Below are 24021 nucleotides of genomic sequence, written 5' to 3' on the forward strand. Positions count from 1 at the left end.
AAATACACATTAGTGGGAAAATAATTTATTTAGAAAATAATATACGAAATTATGCATGTCAGTTAGTGCCAAACATGATCTGATACAATATATTTAATGTGAAAACACTTGTGCACTGACCTAAAGTGGTTAATTGTGGCACAGGTCTGTGTTCTTATGGCAGTTTTGTGGAAAAAACAATGTGATTCTTCCACAGACAGCAGTATAAAAAAACTTCACAAAATGAATTTTGACACCAAAGACAAGAATACTTCACTGTACATCATGTTGTAACATTTCCTTTTGAAGGGATCACTTGAAATGTTTAGACACCAGTGTGACATAAGGCTTTCTGAATAACCACAAGTCCTGTCAACACAGAGTCAGGGCCACTGGAGCTCATTTCTGTGCACAGAGCCCATTTTGACTGTCAATGTTTTTCTGTGCAGAAAGCTTCTCCAGTAATGTCCAAACTCCTTAAGTAACAATGAATTTCCATGGGATGCTACATCTCCAAAGGTCCAGTTCCCACCTCTAATTGAGATGAATTTGGAGGTTTTATTCCGTTATACAGAGTTAATTTTTCGGCTGTGATTTTGCTTCAGTTTCACAGTCCTTGCACATTTTCAGTCATATTTCCTAGCAATCGATTGTTCTCGATAGCTGCGTAAGCTTGCGCTGGTTGTCAATCACCTTCAGGTTTTGGATATAGTGCCGGATGTTTGTGGAAGTCCGCAGAGGAAAGGCGTGATCTGAATCTAGAAAAGATTAAAATCATGCCTGAATCTGCATATGTTTAAGTTTTTGTACTTTTGTAGAAACAAGGTTAAACTGAACCTTCTATAGATCTTATGAAGAAAATATTAAAAACTGTCGAATGGCATTAGAGATGTGGCTTACATGTAGACAAGCGAGTAGCAGCGCCTTCCAGAAACATACGATCTGCCAGGCCTCTCTGTGGAGATGAAGGCACTGCAGAGGGAAAATAAAACATTATCTTACCCGATTTATGCACAAAACTGCATTGTATGTGTTTACTCCAACATGCATGTGAATTACTTCCAACTTTTCCTGAATGCATACAGTCTCAAAGGTATGAAGTCAGTGGGCCCGATCATTTTGCTGCCAAACTATCACTTACCATAAGGTTGGCTTCTGCATCCTCGAACGATTTTCACTGTTTTGGCAAGCATTCGCTACGACAAGGTGAGAAAGGAAACTCTTCAAGTCAGTCTATACTGAGGATATGATTTGTAAGGAAACAATTACATAACAACATTTGAAAATAACTTTTCCATACCATTTTCTCAAAATTGACCAGTTTGTCTACGTAGTTTGCGTTTCCCTCATGGATAAACGTCATATCTAGATATAGGAAGGGACAGAAGTAATTAGTATCTTAATAATAAGGACTTGCCAGTGGATTTGCGATTTACTGGTGTCTGTTACCTTTCAGCAGCAGAGGCATGAAGGGAATGTAAGGAGGACTGAGTTTAGCTATAGCCAGTCTGTATGCCCTGTGGTTGCGTGAAGGGTCCTAAAAGAATAAGCGAGCATAGCACAATCAGACCATTAGAAACCTTAAAGAAAATCTATTGTTTAGGACATTTATAAAACTTATTCAAAGCTGAGTACATAGTATAATTTACCATGAGTCTCTCAAGAGAACAGTAAATCCTTTTTGTCTTGCTGGGTATTCTCTGTAACAGACCAGCAAAAGATTGCAAAGTCAATTTTAAAGTATTTGTTTAATAAGTGTGGCAGAACATTTATTATTATCATGCCTGCTCCCTCAAGGGGGCTCTCACCTCCCAGGTCTTGTAAAGCCTCTGAATTGCACTGTTGCTTAAGCCAAACATCACAGCAAAGAATGAATTTAGATTCTTCTGCTCCTTTAATCTGTGATGGAGAGGACACATGACTGTAAATAAAGTGCAGTCCTTGAAGTGGATGGATAAAGTTTAAGATGGGGGGACAAAAGTAAGTACAAAGGTCCTGCCCGGATACTCACAGTGAAAATACCTGTATGATTACAATATATGATATTAAGCAGGATATTAATGTTTACTGTATCAATTTCTTTTTTTGGTATAAGACCATGCTAATTCTTCTAAATGTATACTATATACAAAAAAAGTATTGGGCCGCACCTCAGTGGATAAAAAATGAGTTGGCCTGGATCTTTTAGTTTCAAAGAATGAAAACCTTAATGCTTCTGCTTACTAAGACATTTTCAATGTCTTAGTAACAATTCAATGGTTCGAATGTTGTGGTAACAGTTTGGTGAAAACCTGTTTCTGTTCCTGCACGACTGTGCTCCACTGCACAAAGCAATGTGCACATATTTCACACATTTCTCTGTGAACCATAAATAATAATAATGGATTGGATTTATATAGCGCTTTTCAAGGCACCCAAAGCGCTTTACAATGCCACTATTCATTCACTCTCACATTCATACACTGGTGGAGGCAAGCTACAGTTGTAGCCACAGCTGCCCTGGGGCAGACTGACAGAAGCGAGGCTGCCATATCGCGCCATCGGCCCCTCTGGCCAGCACCAGTAGGCAAGTAGGGTAAAGTGTCTTGCCCAGGGACACAAGGACCAGGACAGAGAGCCCAGGGATCGAACCGGCGACCTTCCGGTTACAGATGCGATTCCCAACCCCCTGAGCCACGGTCACCCGTGGCCAAATGTTTGCACCAAACCATCTGAGGTTTCAATCAACAAGTCTAAACTATGAGTTGCTTACTGGTAAAGTAGATGCACCTATGGTATGACTCTGAAAGTCGTAGATGACTTCCTTGTTGTGTCATTACATTAAAATGTGACATTGACCTTGAAGCTGACGTCACTGAGATTTAAACTGAGATTTGATTTATAGTAGATGCACCTATGGCATGAATCTCAAAATCCTACATTGCGTCATTCTTGAGTTATCGCAACCATAAACTTGACTGTCCACACCGCCCACCCGGTAAGGTGATGACAACACCCCATCGGCCTTTTAGGGCCGGGAAAAAGGCAAGACATGCGTGAGGTCAGTAGGTTTCACTGTTGAGATGCTTATTTGTTCAGTGGCCAACCTGCTTTGGCTAAATGTATGGTTTATGCAATTAATTCTTACACTGAAGCGATCTTGATAAACTTCTTGAGCAGCATAGCACGTTTCACGAGGTCTTCACATAGGCACAGCTCAGTCAGTACCCAGTGCTGCACCTCATTAAAGCGACGCACAAACCGCTCTAGGTTAGCCGTGATGGCTCCAGGGAATTTGTGGCGCCCAAAAATGTAGTAGACCAGCTCCACCTGGAGAGACACAGACAATGAGTCACAACCACTGGCATAATTTAAACACACCGTGAAACAAGCAGACAGGAAGTCTTTTGCAGGTATCTTTTGTTTCTTTAGAAATGTGAGGCATGCAGGAAATGACCCAAATAATCTGATGGCAGAGATGATACTGGTAGATAAAAGGCGGTAAAGTTTGAGAGTCATGCAAAGTTCTTTGTTGCACGAATGCTACTTTGAGCTTTGGTTATGTATGTCAGTGAGCAAATAAACAGCTATGGGCGTAGTGGCCATGAGATACAAAACACAACTACAAAGGGAAATCCACAACATTTAGAAAATGCAACAAAAACAACAATTCAGAGAAAAACAAAAACAAATGCAGAACACTTCAGAACATGCATAAAGAATGTACAACAGGCAAATACACTGTTGAGAAACAAAAAGGCTTCAAAACCAAAAAGGAAATGCTGTTATAGGTTCCCTCGCCACCAAAACAGTCTTCTCCTTCCTGCATGGTTCTTTCTTCTTTCTCACTCCCGTCAGGCTGTGTTTGCTCAAAGGGGATTACCAGATCATTGTGTATCACTCTCTAATGTTGTAGGGCTTTTATCTTACAATATAAAGTACACAGAAATAGCAATTTTTGTAAAATATGCTATATAAATCAAATTCAATACAATTAAAGTTAATTACTAGTTAATACTCTAGTGTTCTGAAGCAGTTTTGAAGTAGTTGATTGGTAAAATCAAACGAAACATCAATCATAGCCGCCAAGTTACCTCGTGCATGGCAGTGAACAACTCCCAGTCATAATTGGTGAGCTCACTGGCAATGTCTTTAGAAGACATCTGTTCAAGGACGTCAGCGCTTCCTTGCTCTGGACCCTGCTGCTCCTTTAGAGGTGTCTGACAGAGAGAGAGACGGCGCAGTGGCAGAGAGAATGAAAATCATCAGGAACAATGTTGTTCAGGTGAACATTTAATGACTCGCCTTATAGTTGGGGATGCTGCTTTCAACAAAACCATAATATGAAAAACCATAATAAACAACAAACATATTTAGAATATATCCCGTGAGTTAAATCCCCTCCTCATTTTCTATGAAATAGAATAGGATGATATTAATCGTTACTAGTTCATGACCATGCTACAGTACTTTATGGTGAAACTTGGCTGTGAGATGAAAATGACATGAGGCTTTTATTAGGTGTTGCAGGTACATAAATGCAAAATATAGGCTGTTTTAGGTTTGGCTGCTAGGTAGTTGCTATGAAACATAATAATATTGTGTATGATTCAGCTTTTGTGGCTATAAATGAGATGTTACTGTTACAAAATTAAATGATAGGATGTTTTCATAGGTGCTGTACATGCGTAAATGCAGAAAACAGATCCTTTTAGCCTGTTGATAGTTGGTTGCTAGGCAACATCATAATGTCTGCCATAGATAACAACCGGCAGCAATATCTGATGTAGATAAAGAACATAGGATGTACCTGTCTTCCAAGTCTGGTTGCTCAACCCCTGATTGTGTAGGAGGAGTTGGTGGACAGACAGACAACGAGTTCATGTATTTTAATAAGTGTGTTTTAATAAACTAAATAGACCAAAAAATGGTAAAGAAGTTATGGAAGAAAACAAATCCTCACCAGTTGTTCCACTTCGCTGATTGTGCAGATGAACAGTCTCTCGTTGAGTCCCAGGGCGGTGTAGACTGCAGTAGCATCCAGCTTTAGCTGAGCTCTTTCTGTGCGCAGTCATAGGAAACAGAGTAATTTTCACCGTAATTAAAAAAAAGGAGAGCATTTGAAATTCTGTGAACACGACATAGGTTTGATGACAAACAGAATTACTCATCTGTTAGTACATTAGTCTAGCAATCTACAAAAAACTGATTATTTTAATGAAAAATAAGTGTTGGTTCTAGAAAACAAAACAAAAACATATGACTAATGCCTCCCACCTCCTGTGGAGTTCATTTTGATGAGGACATGATCTTCTCCAGCTTTTCCTAATGCTGACATTATCTCCTGTACAGATGTATTCACCGGCAGCATCGGAGTGAGAGGTTTGTTGTCTGGCCTGTAGATCTCATACAACACTAAATCAGAAGAGGACAGAAAATAAAATGTCACATCATGCTAATTTGGTGATTAATTTAAAGACTAATGGTGCCTGTTAAGTTACTGGATACTGAGATTGTTGTCCTTTATTGACATATTGCGTGACACACACGTCACAAGCACTGATTCTAAACCCTTTTCCCAACATCTGTCATCATGGCCATTCACGTGTTCATTTAAACTAACTCTAACCTGGATATGGACTTCAGCTTAGCATTTAAAACATTTTTGACTAGTTTTACTATTCCATCAATCAATCAATTTTCCTGTAGACTCCTGGTGGAGCATAGGGCTGCAACAACACCACGCCAACGGACTGTTCTGGGGCGTTCTCTTCAGCTGGGTTCACGTCATTCAGGCGGCCAGTCCAGTGCTTGCCTTGTGAAGTTGTCGGACGGTTTTCGGAGTGTGTGACCTATCCAGCCCCATTTTCTCTACTTGATGCCTTGACCGACCAGATTCTGGCTGCTTCTCTTCCACAGGTCTGTGTTCGAGATCTTCTCAGGCCATCTGATGTTAAGGATGTGTCGCAAGCACTTGTTGATGAAAATCTGTATCTTGCTGGTAATGGTGTTGGTCACCCGCCACGTCTCGGACCCATACAGGAGGACTGCTTTCACATTGGTGCTGAAGATGCGGATCTCGCCACGCTTTCTATTCCATACTGCTATTTAATGCATATAGTGACCAAGTTGAACTTTATATTCAGTATTTTTAGTGAACATTAAACATGAACATCTAGCAAAACTGTTTATACTGTTTAGCTATATTTCAGACACAAATTTAGCCAGGTTTGATTTTGAAGTTGTTGGTAAAGATAGATGTAAAAGTTTATGTATGATGTTTGTATGATTTGCCATCAATTTCAGTCGTTTCCTTTTTTCATTTATTTAAATATCCCCCACTAGACTTCTATCCTTATTATGGGGATTTGGTTTTCTTGATTATTGTCAGCTGTAGTGTTTGAGCTTTACTCACCTTTATCATGTGCTCTGATTGGTTGAACCCTCCCCACTGACTCCTCAAAGTTTGAAAACCAATCAAACTGGTGGTTCTGCCAATAATATAAAAGGCGACTCAGTGACACTTCAGTGACATTAAACTCTCTAATGGCAGTAGAAAGACATTTCTTACACTCTGTCACACTTTTTGGCAAACATCCCAAAGGGTTTAAGCTCCAGTAGGACTTGTAGTATAAAGAAAAACTTTCATTTTGGCCTCTGTCAGGGTTATCAAAAATATACTGCAGATACAACTTTAAATAGAACACATTTTAAGTAGAGAGTTTAAGTAGAAAAGACAAGCTGTGATATATGTCTGGTATACATATCCATCAATCCACTCAAATGTGTATTTTTGGGGAGGAAATTTTATTTTTAGTAGAAAATTATTCAGCATACATATTCACCAATAGATATAAGGCCAACTGGGCCTTATACCTTATGAGCCCCCCCTCAAAATAAATTTAATATGTCATGGCTGTGTCCAGGCAGGGATAGAGGACCCAAATGTAGACTCGAAAAGGGCAGATGTGAGCTTTAACAGCTTTATTGCGGGACACAAACTGAACTAAACCGAGAGATACAAACATAAGCTAAACCGGTAAGGGAGACAGAACACACAGCTAGAGTGAGGGTACCATGCGACGACGAGCAGTAGAAGACATGGACACTAAATACACACACTTGGTAACAAGGAAGTGGTGCACAGGAGGGCGACACACCTGAATCTAATTGCTCAAGGGAAGCAAGACAGAATACACTAACCTGAGACACGGACCCTCAAAGTAAAACAGGAAACACACAGACAGACCCTCCAGACACAGACTCAGACACAATAATAAAAAATAACAATACAAAATCCAAAACACTGGGTCACTGACCCAGGACTGTGACAAAATATGGTAAAGGATAAAAAACTGGTTTAAAACCATAGAAAACATACTATTTAAAAAGTGCTCAAATATGATCCAGTTAAGGAATACCTTAAGGAGTTGCTACTGTAAGAGAATTTTCTTGGACATGATATCTCTGAAAAAGGGCCAATTTTCTTTACTTAATGGGTTGTTCCTCATACTACAAGAGTTGCTGGAGCTTCAGCCTCTTAAGACATCTGCTCTTCTCCATGCACCTTTGAAGTAGGCGAAGTTGTGCCAGAAACCTGTACTTTGTTTCCACACACTCAATAACTTACCCTGCTCAGTGACTGATAGCCATTCTCCAACCTGAAAAAGTATAGAAGAATTAAAGTGTTAAATAGTATGCGAAGAATATCTATGACTTGTGAATTGTTAAGAAATATGAAACATGATCTGATAGTGCGTACACTTTTGTCCTCCTCCTTTCTCTGAAGTCCTTCAGCACGTTGAACAGTTGTGAATTCGGTGCCATATCTTTCTTTAATCTCTGTTTCAACCCCAACATTAAAATAAAATGATTGATGAAAAAAACATACTGACACAAAAATCACACAGTGATATGTTTAAAATTTTAATTTATGACTTTGAGGCTGAGATCTCACCTCCAGAAAGTCCAAGGCAATAGGGTCTTCTTTCAGGTGAAGGCCAAACAGTGCCACCCACTGGCCAACCAACTTTACTACTTTCTGCTTAATGTTGAGAACATAGGCAGTCTTCTCCTGCTCTGAGCCCTCAGCAAGCTGTGCCTGGTAAGTGCAATGTTGGTTAAGGGTATAACACATAAGACCTTAATTACAAAATAAAAACAACATTAACTATAACAATTTATTCTGGTAATAAAATGCACTGAGAATTCCATTATATTACAAAAATACACTATAATCCAGCTTTGTTTGACTACAGTAATTCTCATAAACAACACTAGCTTCACTGTTGTCAGTATAAATGACACTGTAGGATATTGGTGCTGTAGTGCAGGACAGAGCTGGCTGGAGGGCATGAAGACTTTGTGGGTGAGCAGGAAGTCACTCACACAAGAAGCTGCAGGGACACAATCATCACCATAATACAGTGATTACAAAGTAACTGACTTGGTCTGAACATTTTTTTCAACAACAGAAAACAGGTATCTGTAATCTTAACAGTGTCACCTATAGCATCATTTCCATTACACTCCAACTTTATTGTTTCCAGTAGGTGTTCCAAGATTTTCTCAGGTGTTCCTGACATAACTGTGTACCTGCAAAAAGCAAGACAGAAAAAAAACCAAAGAATAACTTTCAAAACCTTGTGTTTGCCTTACATTGATCCACATAAATAAAGCAATAAATTAATTAAAAAGTATTTGTTGTGTAAATGTTGACTTGTTATCTCCTCAAAAAGAAGAAGCACAAAAAGTCTCTTGACGTAATCATTGCATAGTTTGTCTAGCAGACTGTGTTTACAACACTTTGAAAGTTCTTAGCTGTATATCACAGCCGCGTAGACAATAGCGCTCTGTCTGTTTCAGATCATAGCTTTACTGTGTTTGCTTAAAACACTTCACCTTCCAGCACATCTCTAATTTCCACACCCCTCTTTCGCTCATGATGCTTTTACATGACGCTACCTCATGTTATTAACTTTTGTGTACTCTCTCACATACTTTGTTATGCTCTTGTCTATTTATGCTCTCCTCTTTTCCTCTTTTCTTTCCCTCACCCCTCCACAGCCAGCTGATTGCTGCCCCTCCCTGAGCATAGTTCTGCTGGAGGTCTGTTTCTGTTAAAACTAAGTTATTCTTCTCCATAATCACAAAGTGCTTGCTCATGGGGGATCGTCTGATTGCTGGGTTTTCTCTCCAACATCAAAGGATCTCTACAATGCAATATAAAGTGCCTTGAACTGTTTTGAATTGATTGCTATATTAATCAAATTCAATTCAAAACTTTGAGAGCACAAAAAGGGACTGAATGTTCAGAGAATAAATGTTCTTTTCAATTGTGTAGATTTACAAGTAAAGAGAAGAAAGTGGTTTAAACGTAATCTAAATAAGAGTCCTGCATCAACTTAATTGACCTTCATACTTGATAAAGTGGTTCAAGACTGATAACACGTCACTCAGAAAGGCAGGGTTAAAGTCCGCCTATTATGTGAGTGTTAGGTAATACTCCATTAATAAACGGTTAACCACATCTTTAAAAAAAATTTATGTAATCATCACTTATTGTGATGCAGTGTTTGTATTAGAGCCATGCATTATCAGCCCACACCCAGGCAAAGCGTCTTCATGATCATAAACCTACTTGTAAATTAACTGCAGTATTTTATAGAAGTTAGTAGGTCAGAGTCGCTTACTTGCTGCTGTTCCCTGCTCCTCCTTGTTCAGTCGAGTCTGCACTCTTTTCCAACACCAGCACAGTCTTTCCGTGCTCTTCCAGTCGCACTGTATTAGCCTCCACGTCCTGAAGGACAGAGAAGGATGACAACCAGTTTGAAAAGTTATTTGAAAATTTGCGTGAATCTCACATCTCTTAAATTGTCACATGGGGCTACATGTGTTCAGTAAGCACCTGATGTCTGACAGACAACTTCTGGTGATAAAAATGCAGTAAGAGGAAATCCAACAAACCTTGAGGATCCTTATGAAGTCCTGTTTATCAACACGAAGGAAATGACAATTGTCCTCTCGCAAGATGATGGTGGCGGCTCGAGGTTGCTCATTTAGCAAAGCTAGTTGCCCAAAATCCTCACCTTCATGTAGAGTAGTCACCAGACCCTATATGCACACAATACTCTGAGCTATACAGCATACTTGAAATCAATTGCAACGTGTTTTATTAGAGACAGTGGGTTTTATTAATTTGGAACCACTGGCTTTACCTTGCCGTGCGTGATCACATTTACAGAGCCTTTCCAGATGATGTACCAAGAGGTTCCTTTATCCCCTTGACTGAACACTATATTGAAAAACAAGCAGAAAGAAACCACATCAGTCAGTCATATATCTTTCTAACCATTACAACTCCTAGAAGATCACACCTTGAGAGCACCTTCCTTAAAAGTACTTTGTTAAATATGGCTTTAACATTAAAGAAATGGGTAGGATTGAAGAGAAAAAAGACCTGATGATCTTCTTATCCACAGTAAACAAAGAAATTAATTATAACATTAGACGGTCTGAATAGTCTTAATCTTATTTTCTGGAAACAATGAATGTTTCACAGAAAAAGATGCTATTTTCTGTGCATAAGAACCGTATTATCGTGTGATTCAGCAACACAATGAAGCTGTGTAAACTCACAGACTGTTCCAGCTTTGGCATGTGATTCAAAGACCAGCACTGCTGCCAGCTCCTTACGCACCTACAGGCACAGCAGGACAAGAACAGACAGAAGCGCACTGATACCTTTTGCTATCATTGTTGTAAATGGGTTTTTCTTGATTTTCACTTTCATATTTCCAGTGTATTTTTAACATTTCTTTCATGTGGCATAAAATACAAAAGAAAAATATTATGGTTGATGTATGCAAGTAGAATAGTGTCTTTTAAAAAAAATATATTTTAATAAAATATATCAGATCAAATCCATGGTTAACTATCACGAAAACTTGATAACAGTTCACATTAAAAAAAAAATCAATATGTAGAGCCTTTAAAAATGTTAGGGGAGTTTATAGAGACTGACTGAAGAGGAGAGATGAGCGGCAGCTTTGACGTGGAGCAGCTCCTCGTAGATAACCTCCAAGTCCTCGGGACTCCTCTGACTGGGGCTGTAAAAAAAAAAGGAAAGAAGAAGAACATAATAAGCCAAACAAAACAAAATACAGTAACTTTGCTAGCACCTTGAACTTGTTGTAAGAAGCTTTCTGACAATACAGGTTATCATGAGGAAATGCTCATGTAACAACTAAACAAACTGACCATTTACGTAGAATCATAGTGAGCAGAGCATCAGGACCAAGCTGAGACAGCAGAGACAGAGCTTCCCCTAGTTCATCCTCTGAATCCTTCTCATTCAATATGTGGTTAAGTCCAAACTGGGAGTCTTGGAAGCGATAGAACTGTGTGTCCTTGTCGAGGAAATTCAACTCGTGTTTCACTTTGATTGAGACAAAACACAGATGAGAAAATAAAACCCTTAAAATGAAATGCAAGAATGCGGTTAGACAACTCCAACACACACGTTGCTTTAGAAACAACAACGAGGCAGATGAGTAAATTTTTAGATAAGTTTTATGCCGGTCATTTATAAAACTTTAGATATATGGAAATAAATGCAAATGCTTTCTGAGTGAGTTCCTTCATTTGATGATGAAGCATTTCTGTCCTGATTGGAGTGGTCTCTTCCAGGAAGACAGTGTCTCATCCAAAGAGCTTAAGTGGTTAGTGAACACTTGACTGACTGAAATAACAACGCAAAACAAATGTCATGGTAGACTCGGTCACCAGATTTCAAGATACTCGAGCATGTCTGGGACATTTCTAAGTGCTACCAAAAGCATTATCATCAGAATACATGAAAAGTAATTTGTTTGGACATTATTCCACATTCATCTACAGTTCACAAGAAGCCCTAAATTCACCCAACACATGACAAGTATCCTTCCTATTTTTCATCAAAATACTAAATTCTTCCCCTCCTTGAATCGCTACCTTATCGTGGTGGAGGGGTTTGTGTGTCACAGGGATCCCAGGGGCTATGTTGTCTGGGGGCTTTTGCCCCCTGGTAGGGTCTCCCATGGCAAATTGGCCCTGGGTGAGGGACCAGACAAAGAGCGATTCATAAGACCCTTATGAAAAGGACATCGAGGGAACAGTTTACCCTGCCCAGGATAGGGTTACCGGGGCCCCGCCCTGGAGCCAGGCCCGGGGAGGGTGCCCGAGGGCGAGTGTCTGGTGGCCGGGCCTTAGTCCATGGGGCCCGGCCGGGCACAGCCCGAAGAGGAGACATGGGCCCATCCTCCCGCAGGCCCACCACCCGCAGGAGGCGCCATAGGGGTCGGGTGCATTGTGTGCCGGGTGGCGGCCAGGAGCGGAGGCCCTGGCGGACTGACCCCCGGCTGCCAAGACTGGCAATAGGGACATAGAATGTCACCTCTCTGGTGGGGAAGGAGCCTGAGTTAGTGCGTGAGGTTGAGAGGTACCGGCTAGATATAGTCGGGTTCACCTCTACACATGGCTTGGGCTCTGGAACCAGTCTCCTGGAGAGGGGCTGGACTCTGTCTCAGTCTGGAGTTGCCCCTGGTGAGAGGCGGCGGGCTGGGGTGGGTATCCTAATATCCCCTCGGCTTGCTGCCGGTACGTTGGGGTTTTTCCCGGTGGACGAGAGGGTTTGTTCCCTGTGCCTTAGGGTCGGGGAACGGGTCCTGACTGTCATCTGCGCTTATGCGCCGAGTGGCAGTTCAGAGTACCCAGCCTTCTTAGAGTCCCTGGGGGGGGTGCTGGAGGGTGCTCCACCTGGAGACTCTGTTGTCCTGCTGGGAGACTTCAATGCTCACGTGGGTAACGACAGCGAGACCTGGAGGGGCGTGATTGGGAGGAACGGCCTCCCTGATCTGAACCCGAGCGGTGCTCTGTTATTGGACTTCTGTGCTAATCACAGTTTGGCCATAACGAACACCCTGTTCGAACATAAGAGTGTCCATAAGTGCACGTGGCACCAGGATGCTCTAGGCCGTAGGTCGATGATCGATTTTGTAATCGTATCAGCAGACCTGCGACCATATGTTCTGGACACTCGGGTAAAGAGAGGGGCTGAGCTGTCAACTGATCACCACCTGGTGGTGAGTTGGATCAGGTGGCGGGGGAAGACGCTGGACAGACCTGGTGCACCTAAACGCGTAGTGAGGGTGTGCTGGGAACGTCTAGCAGAGGCCCCAGTCCGCGAGATCTTCAACGCACACCTCCGGCAGAGCTTCAACAGCATTCCGAGGGAGACTGGGGACATTGAGTCCGAATGGACCATGTTCAGCGTCTCCATTGCCGAAGCTGCTGCATTGAGCTGCGGCCGCAAGGTGGTTGGTGCCTGCCGTGGTGGTAATCCCCGAACCAAATGGTGGACACCAGAGGTGAAGGGAGCCACCAGGCTGAAGAAGGAGTCCTATCGGGCTTGGTTAGCCTGTGGGACTCCGGAGGCAGCCGACAGGTATCGACAGGCCAAGCGGAATGCGGCTCGGGCAGTGGCTGAAGCAAAAACTCGGGTGTGGGAGGAGTTCGGAGAGGCCATGGAAAAAGACTTTCGGGCTGCCTCGAAGAGATTCTGGCAAACCGTCAGACGTCTCAGGAGGGGAAAGCAGTGCTCTACCTGCACTGTGTATAGTGCTGGCGGAGCGCTGCTGACGTCGACTGAGAAAATTGTCAGGCGGTGGAAGGAATACTTCAAGGACCTCCTTAATCCCACTGACACGTCTTCCGAGGAGGAAGCAGAGTCTGGGGATGAGGGGAATGACCCGCCAATTTCCGGGGGCGAGGTCACTGAGGCAGTTAAACAACTCCTTGGTGGCAGAGCCCCTGGTGTTAATGAGGTCCGCCCTGAGTTCCTGAAGGCTCTGGACGTTGTAGGGCTGTCCTGGTTGACACGCCTCTGCAATGTTGCGTGGAGATCAGGGGCAGTACCTGTGGACTGGCAGACCGGGGTGGTGGTCCCCATCTTCAAGAAAGGGGACCGGAGGGTGTGTTCCAACTACAGGGGGATCACACTCCTCAGCCTCCCTGGGAAAGTCTATGCCAGGGTGCTGGAAAGGAGAGTTCGTCCGTTAGTCGAACCTCGGATACAGGAGGAACAATGCGGTTTTCGTCCTGGTCGCGGAACACTGGACCAGCTCTTTATCCTCTCCAGGATACTTGAGGGTGCATGGGAGTTTGCCCAACCAGTCTACATGTGTTTTGTGGACTTGGAGAAGGCATTCGACCGTGTCCCTCGGGGTGTCCTGTGGGAGGTGTTGCGAGAATATGGGGTGTCTGGCCCATTGCTACGGGCCATTCGATCCCTATACAACCGTCGCAAGAGCTTGGTTCGCATTGCCGGCAATAAGTCGGACTCGTTCCCGGTGGGTGATGGGCTCCGCCAGGGCTGCCCTTTGTCTCCGGTTCTGTTCATAATTTTTATGGACAGGATTTCTAGGCGCAGCCAAGTGGCGGAGGGCTTTCGCTTTGGTGGCCTCAGAATCTCATCTCTGATTTTTGCAGATGATGTGGTTCTGTTGGCTTCATCGGGTGAGGGCCTCCAGCTCGCACTGGAGCGGTTCGCAGCCGAGTGTGAAGCAGCGGGAATGAGGATCAGCACCTCCAAATCTGAGGCCATGGTTCTCAGCCGGAAAAGGGTGGAGTGCCCACTCCGGGTCGGGGATGAGTTCCTGCCCCAAGTGGAGGAGTTCAAGTATCTCGGGGTCTTGTTCGCGAGTGATGGGAGAAGGGAGCCGGAGATCGACAGACGGATTGGGGCTGCAGCTGCAGTAATGCGGACGCTGCACCGGTCCGTCGTGGTGAAGAGGGAGCTGAATGTAAAAGCGAAGCTCTCAATTTACCGGTCGATCTACGTCCCTACCCTCACCTATGGCCACGAGCTGTGGGTAGTGACCGAAAGAACGAGATCGCGGATACAAGCGGCCTCTCCCTTAGAGATAGGGTGAGAAGTTCGGCCATCCGGGAGGGGCTCAGAGTAGAGCAGCTGCTGCTCCACATCGAAAGGAGCCAGCTGAGGTGGTTCGGGCATCTGACAAGGATGCCCCCTGGGCGCCTCCTGGATGAGGTGTTCCAGGCATGTCCCACCGGGAGGAGGCCCCGGGGCAGACCCAGGACACGCTGGAGAGATTATATCTCTCGGCTGGCCTGGGAACGCCTTGGTATTCCCCCGGATAAGCTGGAGGAGGTGGCTGGGGAGAGGGAGGTCTGGGCCTCTTTGCTTAGGCTGCTGCCCCCGCGACCCGGCCCCGGACAAAGCGGATGAAAATGGATGGATGGATGGATGGATACTAAATTCTTCAAAAGTTAGCTCTTCAGTTCTTACCATGGAGAAGTATTCCCTCATCCACTAAGACCTGCCATATTCCCACTGCCTGACTTCTTGATTGGAGGCCTTCATTTTGGGTCATCAGCCAGTCAACAAGGTCCTTACCGGAGCAACATTGCCTATGAGAGAAATTTGCATGTAATTAAGAGACACTGTTACTTTTAATCATGAACTAAAGCACATCGCCAGAATAGGTACCTGTATGTTTTGAGGTGATGCTTTCTATCTCGGATCAGACCAGGGTTCTTCTCAATCATGACACTATATACTGATCTGGCTGCCTTCACCACGCGATCTGAGAGAAACTTGATAAACATGAAAGATAGGTGAAGTTAGCAAATACAGCAAAGTTACTGTATTAGGTGAAGTGTTTTTTATAAACACAATTTCTGCCAATTTTTGGGTTGGTGAAAGGCCGAAGTCAGCAAAAGAAACGAGTGTTTGTGAAAGTGAGGAAGACAATTTCCCCCTCAGTTTTGAACAATGTTGTGTGTGGAGACTTCTGTAGGTGTTGGAGTGTAATGGAGAGTTTGTGGGGGTTGCATAGGTGTCAAAGTGTAATGGAGTGTTTTTGGGGGTTGCACAGAGGTGAAAAGGTGTTAAAGATGCAAACTTAAATGCTCTGAAACTTCACTGACTTTCCAGCTTCTGACTCTGGCCAGCACAGAGCAACAACAAACTGTATGACAACTCTGAACTAGTTTCCCTTTAACCTGCTTTGATGTCCCCACCACTCATTCTCAACAGCACACCTACACACACACACACACACACACACACACACACACACACACACACACACACACACAGTCCTGTTTTCATATCTTAGTGGGGACATCCCATTGACATAATGCTTTCCATAGCCGCCTACCCTAACCCTAACCATCAAAAATGAATGGCTGAACCTAACCATAACCTAATTGTAACTCTGACACTAAAACCACATTTTGAGTCTCAAAAATGCCTTTAAACTCATGGGGACAGGCATTTTGTCCCTATAAGGGTTGTTATGGGGACAAACAGACCACACACACACAAACACACACCCAGACACACACACACACACACCATAATATAAAGGGTTGCATTAACCTAGACCATAACTTTAACCTAAACCCAAATCTTCAAATTTAGTGAGATTATGGGGGCTTTCTTTTTGTCCCTATAGTCCCAACAATATTGGTAATACAAATACACATAGCTGCACATAACACACTGAGGTCAGGCTTAAACTCACAAAGACCTGCACACAAGGGTGCACAACCTGCCAGCCACTCATGCAGAGGCAAAGCTTACGTAACAAGAATGTACTTTGTTTGTGGCTGAAATTCAGCTCTCCAATTTTAGACCTTCTCATGCTTTATGCTTTGTATTTTGAACATAAAAGAATTGATTTAAACTACCACCCAACGATATTTATTGTCTCAATGACTGACAGTCGCACAAACTTTAATTCTGCGCCTCCCTGGTTGACTCCCACAGGTCTTGTGATTACATGCTTGACACAGGCTGTGGATTTTCCCCTAGACACTGTTGTTTGTCTAAGGTGGTGACCTGGAGATTCACACAAAATCCAACACGGATTACTTCCTATATTCTTTTCTTAAGAATGCAATGCAAAGAAGCCAGCAACAGAAACTACTTTCTGTCTCCTGTAGGTTTCTGCAATTCATTCAGGATGTAAAAACACCTACTGTTTGACTTATCTGCTGACATCATGCCTCGATGACTCCAACACAGCCCCTGGTTTTCCCTATTTAAAGTGGGCCATAACACATCCTTGGTAAATCCAAGTTCACACAAAGTTGTTAATTCAAATTTAAAATTGCAATTAACAGCTGCGGGCACAGTGTACACTTTAACCTATCGCCCTGACACTGGACTCTTCCCAGACCTGACATCAACAGAGTAAATGCGTCCTGAGGCCTCTGCTGTGCCCTGCTGAAGTTAGTGTGTCGTGAGGTCACTTGTATTCCCAGAGGCCCATTTTCCCATGGGGCTCCTGCAGTCACATTCTCATGCCTGTCAACTCCCAACTTATTTTCTTGATGAGGCGACTTTCCATTACCTAACTCATTCCTTACAAAAACAATATCAAAAGCCATACATCACTGTGAGCCCTCTGCTGCTGACTATATGTGGTTGAGTCTGCTTCCTGAACTAGGCCATCTAATCCCATTATCTGAGAACTACAACACACATGTAACTGTTTCTAGTGAGTGAAATTAAAGAGCAAACATTTTTCCCACAGGTGTGCCAGTCAGTGACACAGAGTACAACACACACTCAGCCCGTGCATACACAGCAAAATCTCCAGTGTTAAATTAACACTGGAGAGTGTCTATATGGGTCCACACCTCTGAGTGTTAAATACAACACTGTTGAGTGTTAAATTAACACTTTTGACAGTGTTATATGTTTAAAAGTAACCTAGTCAGTTTTGAAGATTAACAATGGCTAACACTGAGCAGTGCTGATTTTCTAACACTGGAAAATAACTCAAAATGTTAGAAATATTCCAGTGATGTATATGCCATCTATAACAGTTGGACAGGCGGCCATAATATATTCATGACAGGGCACTATACTGTTGTTTAGGTAATTTTAAAGTCAGGAACCTACATTATTAGGTGATTTATGACTGAATATGTATAGTATAATACTCACGTGATCCATACTAGATCATACTCAAATTGTCAAGGAAATGATTCTAATCTGTGATTATAAATTACTACAGCCAATTTTTGCAGGACCAGGCAAAGAACAGCTGTTCTACAGGTTGTACAGTTTACTCAAACATGCTAGATGCTTGAGAAAAGCTTGTAATTGTCTTTATCACAGCTCAATTGGATTATCTTTTCTCTGTCTTATCCTTTTTGACTTAAATCTGATGGTGACTAAAACCATTAGTCATGCTCTTTTAAAATGTTTAATTTCATGCCTTTGTCTCATTCAGTGGAATATTGATGAGTGCAGCATTCACTGCATGTCTCCTTTGTAGGCGAGACATTTCTCTACTTTCTCTTTGACCTCAGTGGGCTGTGTTGTGTGAGAAGCACAGAGTGAGTTGACAAGCAGCTTCATCTTTGGGCTGATTTTTACCCCTCTCTTTCTCTGTGAGAAAAAACAACAACGCCACACTTCTTCAGCAAACATATATACCACAAACATGGGTAAAAATGTACGGTAAAAAAAAAAAAGCTTTTCAGAGATTACAGACAGATTTCCGTTTCCATTTCATGTTTGAATTGGAAAATGTTGGAGCACAATCAAACCTTGCTTATTAAAAACACCAATCCTGTACAGTGCTATCATAATGTATGATGCTCACTACTGACTTTTAGAATCGGGAGCAAACATTTGCTAAGCAACAATAACAAAAAAAAACCCCAATGAGGTTAGCAACACATGTCTCCTGCAGATTCAGTTGCTCTGTCCTCCCTCTGTGTCTTTACAAACCCGAAAATATTCACAGGGTTGATTATTTACCCATATGGAAAAGATATATATAAATCTTATAAAGTTTGTATCTGTCTTGTGTGAAACTTGTATTAAAAGCAGATATAAGATCCCTTGAAAAATTACATAAATGAAACTTGTATGTTTTGGATACTTATGAAAACAATATATGAAAGTAATGAGAAAGTGGCCACTTTCATGAGTAAATCATATAAGCCTTATATGATTCACTATATGAAGTAGGCCACATCTTATGCAAGTCTTTTATAAGTTTTTACTATTTCTTTTCCATATGGGTAGGAGTTGAAAGATGCACTCTCTGTACTGCTTTCTACCTTTTCTGTCGCAGGGAGACCACTGAACCTAAACAGAAGCCACTTTCCCTGTCAATTCTTCTTATCAGGGTTTTAAAGGTTCACTACTTGGCATGCTGTTGAAGAAGCTGAGATAAAGCAACATGAGGGGCCTGGACTGAGTTAGGTAGGACTCAGGAGAGTGGGGAGGGTCAATTTATTGTGGGCCTTGGAGTGCTCTTTAGACTCCTTATGACTGCTTGCCCCTGCAAGGAATGTGTTTTTTTAAAACTCGGTTGAGTAGTAATGCAGGATATTATAAACAACAAAAGAACAAGTTCAGCAGTTTGAGAGGATGCAAGCTCTGCAACTCTGAATTATACTGGAGGTCAGTAAAACTAAAGCCACCAGTGCAGTGAAACTTGTCAAAGGCTAACTAGAGTTTAATCAGCTAATTAGTGATAACCAACAATAGATCTCACATGTGCTTAAATTATCTTTCAGGACAGGGGTGAAGGTGTTTACACTCTGCTTTAAATCTTACCTCTGCTCTCACATTGTGGTTCTCCTTATGGTCAGAGTGAGAGTCTCAAAGCACCACTGAAATGCTGTTAAATGTTGGCACACATACCTGCTTCATAGTGTCCTTTGAATTCAGAGCCTCTGGCAGTGGAGTCTGGGAGAAACAGAAAGACATACTTTATACCCAGTGAACCGTTTCTCCATATCTAAAACCTCTAAAATAAAGAAAATAAATTGCTCGGGAGTAGCATTCCACAGGAACTAGCTGGGCTGGTTGTTGATGACAATCTTGTTGTAGCTAGTCTGAAAAAAACACAACCAAGCTGGACCATCGAGAAACGGAAAATTGTTTTCTTTTCTTTGGTATGAAGGTCACTACAGATACATTATCTCAACCTGTGATGTGCCATTGTCTCCAACATGGTGTGGGTGGTTGTCAAGTGTGTGTAATGAAGTGGGAGGAAAGAGTATTTAGACCTCGGCAACAGAAGGTACATGGTTAAACTCTTTGAATTTCATTAAAACAAATATTTGCTTTAAACTACAGACTATCCTTTCATGTAAAAAGTAATTGAACCTGAACATTTAAAGATTAATACTGAAGCAGCTGCCACAGGTAAACAATATTGATGATTTTTCATTACACTCTTGAAATGCTCACTTAAAAGAGTCAAATCATTGCTATCTCTAACGCCCTACCATGTAAAAATATTCAACATTCCCACGTTTGTACTTTGACCCAAGTCAGACTTCCCCTTTGTTGCTTAGATTTTATGTTTTTATGACCATCTTGCGGCTGTTGTTGTCTGTCTGTATTCCCAAGGTAATTGGGTTCAGTGTAACTAATTGAAAATATAAAGGACACACTACGTTTCAACTTGCCTCACAGTTCTAATAATTTACTAGTGTCACTTTAACACAAATCTCTCTCTTTCTACTGAATTGATGGATTGTAAGAGTTGTAACAAAACAAAAAAAGGTAAATATGCAGAGCACTCACGTGACATAGAAGACATGTAAACAAACAGTAGCTGATGTGATTCTTCACATCGGAGATAGACATCGGTTTCTCTGCTTCTACTGCACACACACTTTGTGGCATGTTTTATTTGGCCTGCTGTACAGGCAGCTACATCATGTGATATTAGCCTGAATGGACCACAATTTAGCTTGTAACCCAATTGCCACTGAATGGCAGTAACTCCATGAAACATTATGCATAGCATAGCTAATTTATGAGCCAATCAAAACAAACGTGCCTCGTAAGTTAAAAACATGTGGAGAACATTTCAATATCTGTTAGACAGACACACTTAGGAACCCTTATGTATGTGAGGTATTTTTTCTGCATTGTGTCCATGTGTCAGCACTGGTATGCAGGAGCAAGAAGTCCAGGAGGGATGCTGCAAATGATGACAGAAAAATGAGCTCAGCTGTGCTCTTATCTGCCTCATGTGCTCAGAGAAAGAATTAGCTTAACCTTCAGGGCTTATTACTAATAACACACGACAATGAATAGAAAGATTGGATATCACTCTACTGCCAAACAACTAAACAGCTTTGAGTAAAACCAAATACAGCATACAGGCTTGCTATTACCTGTTACAGAGTCAGATTCCACTAATGTGCTGGCATAGCACAAACAATATTTGAAATGCACAATGCACAATGTGAATGCATGCATTTGTCAATTTTGCATTTAGGATGATTTAGCATGTTTTCAAGTTCTGTAATTTGTCAGCTGTAAGATATCCCTCGGTTTTATCCGGTTCAGCGATACTTCTGACGTTCAAAAAAAGATTGATACTTTTATACTTCTAGATTAATGTGTTGTGCATCATAGTGTTATGGTAAAAAAAAATCCAAAGCAATTGTTGCTGTTCATGCAGAACTTTTAACTAGTTCACGGAAGTATGACATTGATATTTGGCTGGTAAAAGCAGGTAGTTTGGGACACAGTCTCTGCACGTTATCTTTGGCCCCCTGATAGTTAAAAATCAGGTAAATTTAGAAGACTTTCAGCGCTGTTATGTGTCTTCCTGTGACCTGGCAACCGAAACCTCCCTCATTTTGCATTCTTCTACAAACTCTTCTGTAAACTGAGCAAGGGTGTTTCAGGGAACGTGAACAATAAACAATGCACTATTTATAACCCGAGGTAAATAATAATAATGAAATATGCTTTGTTACCTTCCTGTGTCACCACAGCCAACTGCTACAACAATAGAGGAACCTGCTTCAGTCTACTTGGAAGCGTTCCTGAATATCTACAAAATGCAGAGACTCCAGCTGATTTACATAGTTAAGGCTGAGCTAATTTTATTTATTCTGTATATGACTAAAACAGCTGCTTAAATGGATGACATTCCATCTATTTTCCTGGAATCAACTGATGATAGGTTTTCAAAAACTAAGACAGTGGCAAGAAATGCTACCGCAGTCAGCCACAACCAAAAGAGAAGGGTTCACACTCCTTGGTCTGTTTAATAGCCAAAACATCAACATCAATAACAATGAAAACAAGCTATAATAATAATTCAGAGGGAATTTTGAAAAGTTGGACTCATGAAAATGCTGATGTCAATTAATTTGCTCTAACTAACTAATTTGTAGGCTTGTTAGCTGCAATTGTTTCTGCTGTGGTTTCTATAATGAGGCTAGTATACAGAGAAAGTAAGGCTGGGAAAACTAGTAAATAGAGCAGGAAAGGCAGCATAGTGACATCAAATAAACAGAGAAGTGCCACAAAACTGGGCTGTACTCAGTTACATGCACTGTTCACACAACCACACATTTTGCTCCCAGATCTTCAGAAATGTTCTGTCACTTTTCCATCTTTCCTATTTCAGCACCAAATCTCGAAGCTTACTTGCAACGTAAAGGATACTTTTAGGGCCTTTTAGGCAACATGTGTCAGACATTTAGGAGATACCAATTTGCATACCAAATTATGATTACAGTCTTTTACCCTCGCAGTAGCTCTACCAGCAGTGATTTCATATGAACTAAAGCAAGAAAGCAAATGACATCTTGGAAGCCCTATTTTGTTCCAACACCTCAAATTTATAAGCTTTTTATGTTATTTTATTTATTCTTAATGAACGCTAAGCCTTTAAGTCACGTTACTTTGGAAATGAACGGATCAATATAAAAAGACAGTGAATTATGATGTCATCGTAGTCATCATTCTCATCTCTTCTTATCCGCATATTGTGACACCATGCAGTAAAAGCAATTCTTGCTTATGTTCCATGAAATATTCCGCAGTCGTTTCGCTTAAGTAAATGTATAAATATTAAAGAGGCATACCCAGCTGATGCCCCGTATTGTCTGTTTTTCCACCGAGCAGCGGTCCGGGAACACTTGGTAATTGTGAGTCCGAAAGAGATGCATCTTGTTTCGGATCAAAACAACCGACAAACAAGTTTCCCAGTCAGAAGATCTGCAGCTCGGCAGCTCTACACATTATTCACGGCACAGTAATCTGGATAGCCCCGTCTCACACTCATTACTGCACAGCGGCGACTCAACACGGCGACAATGTGAACTCATAACTCCGCATTTTGTCCTCCTAGTAATTCCAGGCAGGTCCTGCATCAAACTCAGATCTTGCTGCCTCATTGAGGTCGAGTCGTGTACTGTTCAGCCATCCCTCGCGGCACAGGCGCACTGTTGCTGCGTTGCGTGTGTGCGCTCTTTGGCTTTTCACAAGAAACTGCATCAGAGAGACTGCCTCTTCTGGCAGTTTTACCACCTAATTAAAAACGGCGTTTGACGTATTTAGCTTGACCTCGTGTGCATGTAGAACCTTAACATTTTGTCCTTCTGTTAAAACACGTCAGCGAGTAGACATATATGATGTGTATATTTCAACTCAAATTCATTCTTGAATGCTAGAGATGAAATTTTCAAAGATGTCAAACCTTACTCAAGTCTTAGTCAAACAAGTAATTTGCTAAAAATGTGCACCCTTTCTGTAAAATAACTGGCTTATTTGTTACAAATTTGCATCATTTCTTGGCTGAACTGTTAAAAAAAAATGGGTGAATCCACACAAACATTGGGGTCAGGGGTATTAAAGGAGGTATAATGTTGCATGAAGGTACTATATAATAAAGTTTGTTTAGTACAGTAGTTCAGGAAAACACACAAGCTGCAGCACGTTGTATAGACCACACACTTATCAGGTTATCCAGCTGCCTGGCTCAACTGGGCCTGTAGGCAGAGATAAACTGCTTCAAGGGCAGAAAGTAATTTAGGTTTGAGGACAACACTTAATGCGTTTATGCAGTTCTAGTTCACAGGTGTTTTTCCTTTGGTGTTGAAGTGTTATGTACCCATTAAAGCTTTATGAAATCATAAAATTCATAACAGGTGTTCAGTTTTGAATGGATTTTTCAATATTTCTTCCTGTGATTCAAACCTTACACCTGTAGTTCA

General features: G+C 41.9%; 1 protein-coding gene across 1 annotated transcript; it reads right to left on the reverse strand.

Moving 5' to 3' along the window:
- Positions 1–9: 9 nt before the first annotated feature.
- On the reverse strand, positions 10–23321 carry rapgef3 (Rap guanine nucleotide exchange factor (GEF) 3). The gene is made up of 27 exons (XM_004560406.3): positions 22891–23321; positions 19691–19735; positions 15506–15612; positions 15305–15426; positions 11218–11395; positions 10982–11066; positions 10597–10657; positions 10176–10252; positions 9925–10071; positions 9651–9757; positions 8465–8553; positions 8276–8354; positions 7916–8066; positions 7721–7800; positions 7589–7619; positions 6374–6449; positions 5236–5373; positions 4922–5019; positions 4053–4178; positions 3107–3288; positions 1788–1878; positions 1629–1679; positions 1429–1516; positions 1280–1344; positions 1121–1175; positions 880–951; positions 10–737 (listed from the first exon to the last, which is right to left on the reverse strand). Exons 1-27 carry the CDS (start codon positions 22972–22974, stop codon positions 619–621), a joined length of 2604 nt encoding a protein of 867 aa, XP_004560463.2. The 5' UTR covers positions 22975–23321; the 3' UTR covers positions 10–618.
- Positions 23322–24021: the final 700 nt, after the last annotated feature.

This window comes from Maylandia zebra, linkage group LG20 (assembly GCF_041146795.1).
Source record: "Maylandia zebra isolate NMK-2024a linkage group LG20, Mzebra_GT3a, whole genome shotgun sequence".
Classification (NCBI taxonomy): domain Eukaryota; kingdom Metazoa; phylum Chordata; class Actinopteri; order Cichliformes; family Cichlidae; genus Maylandia; species Maylandia zebra.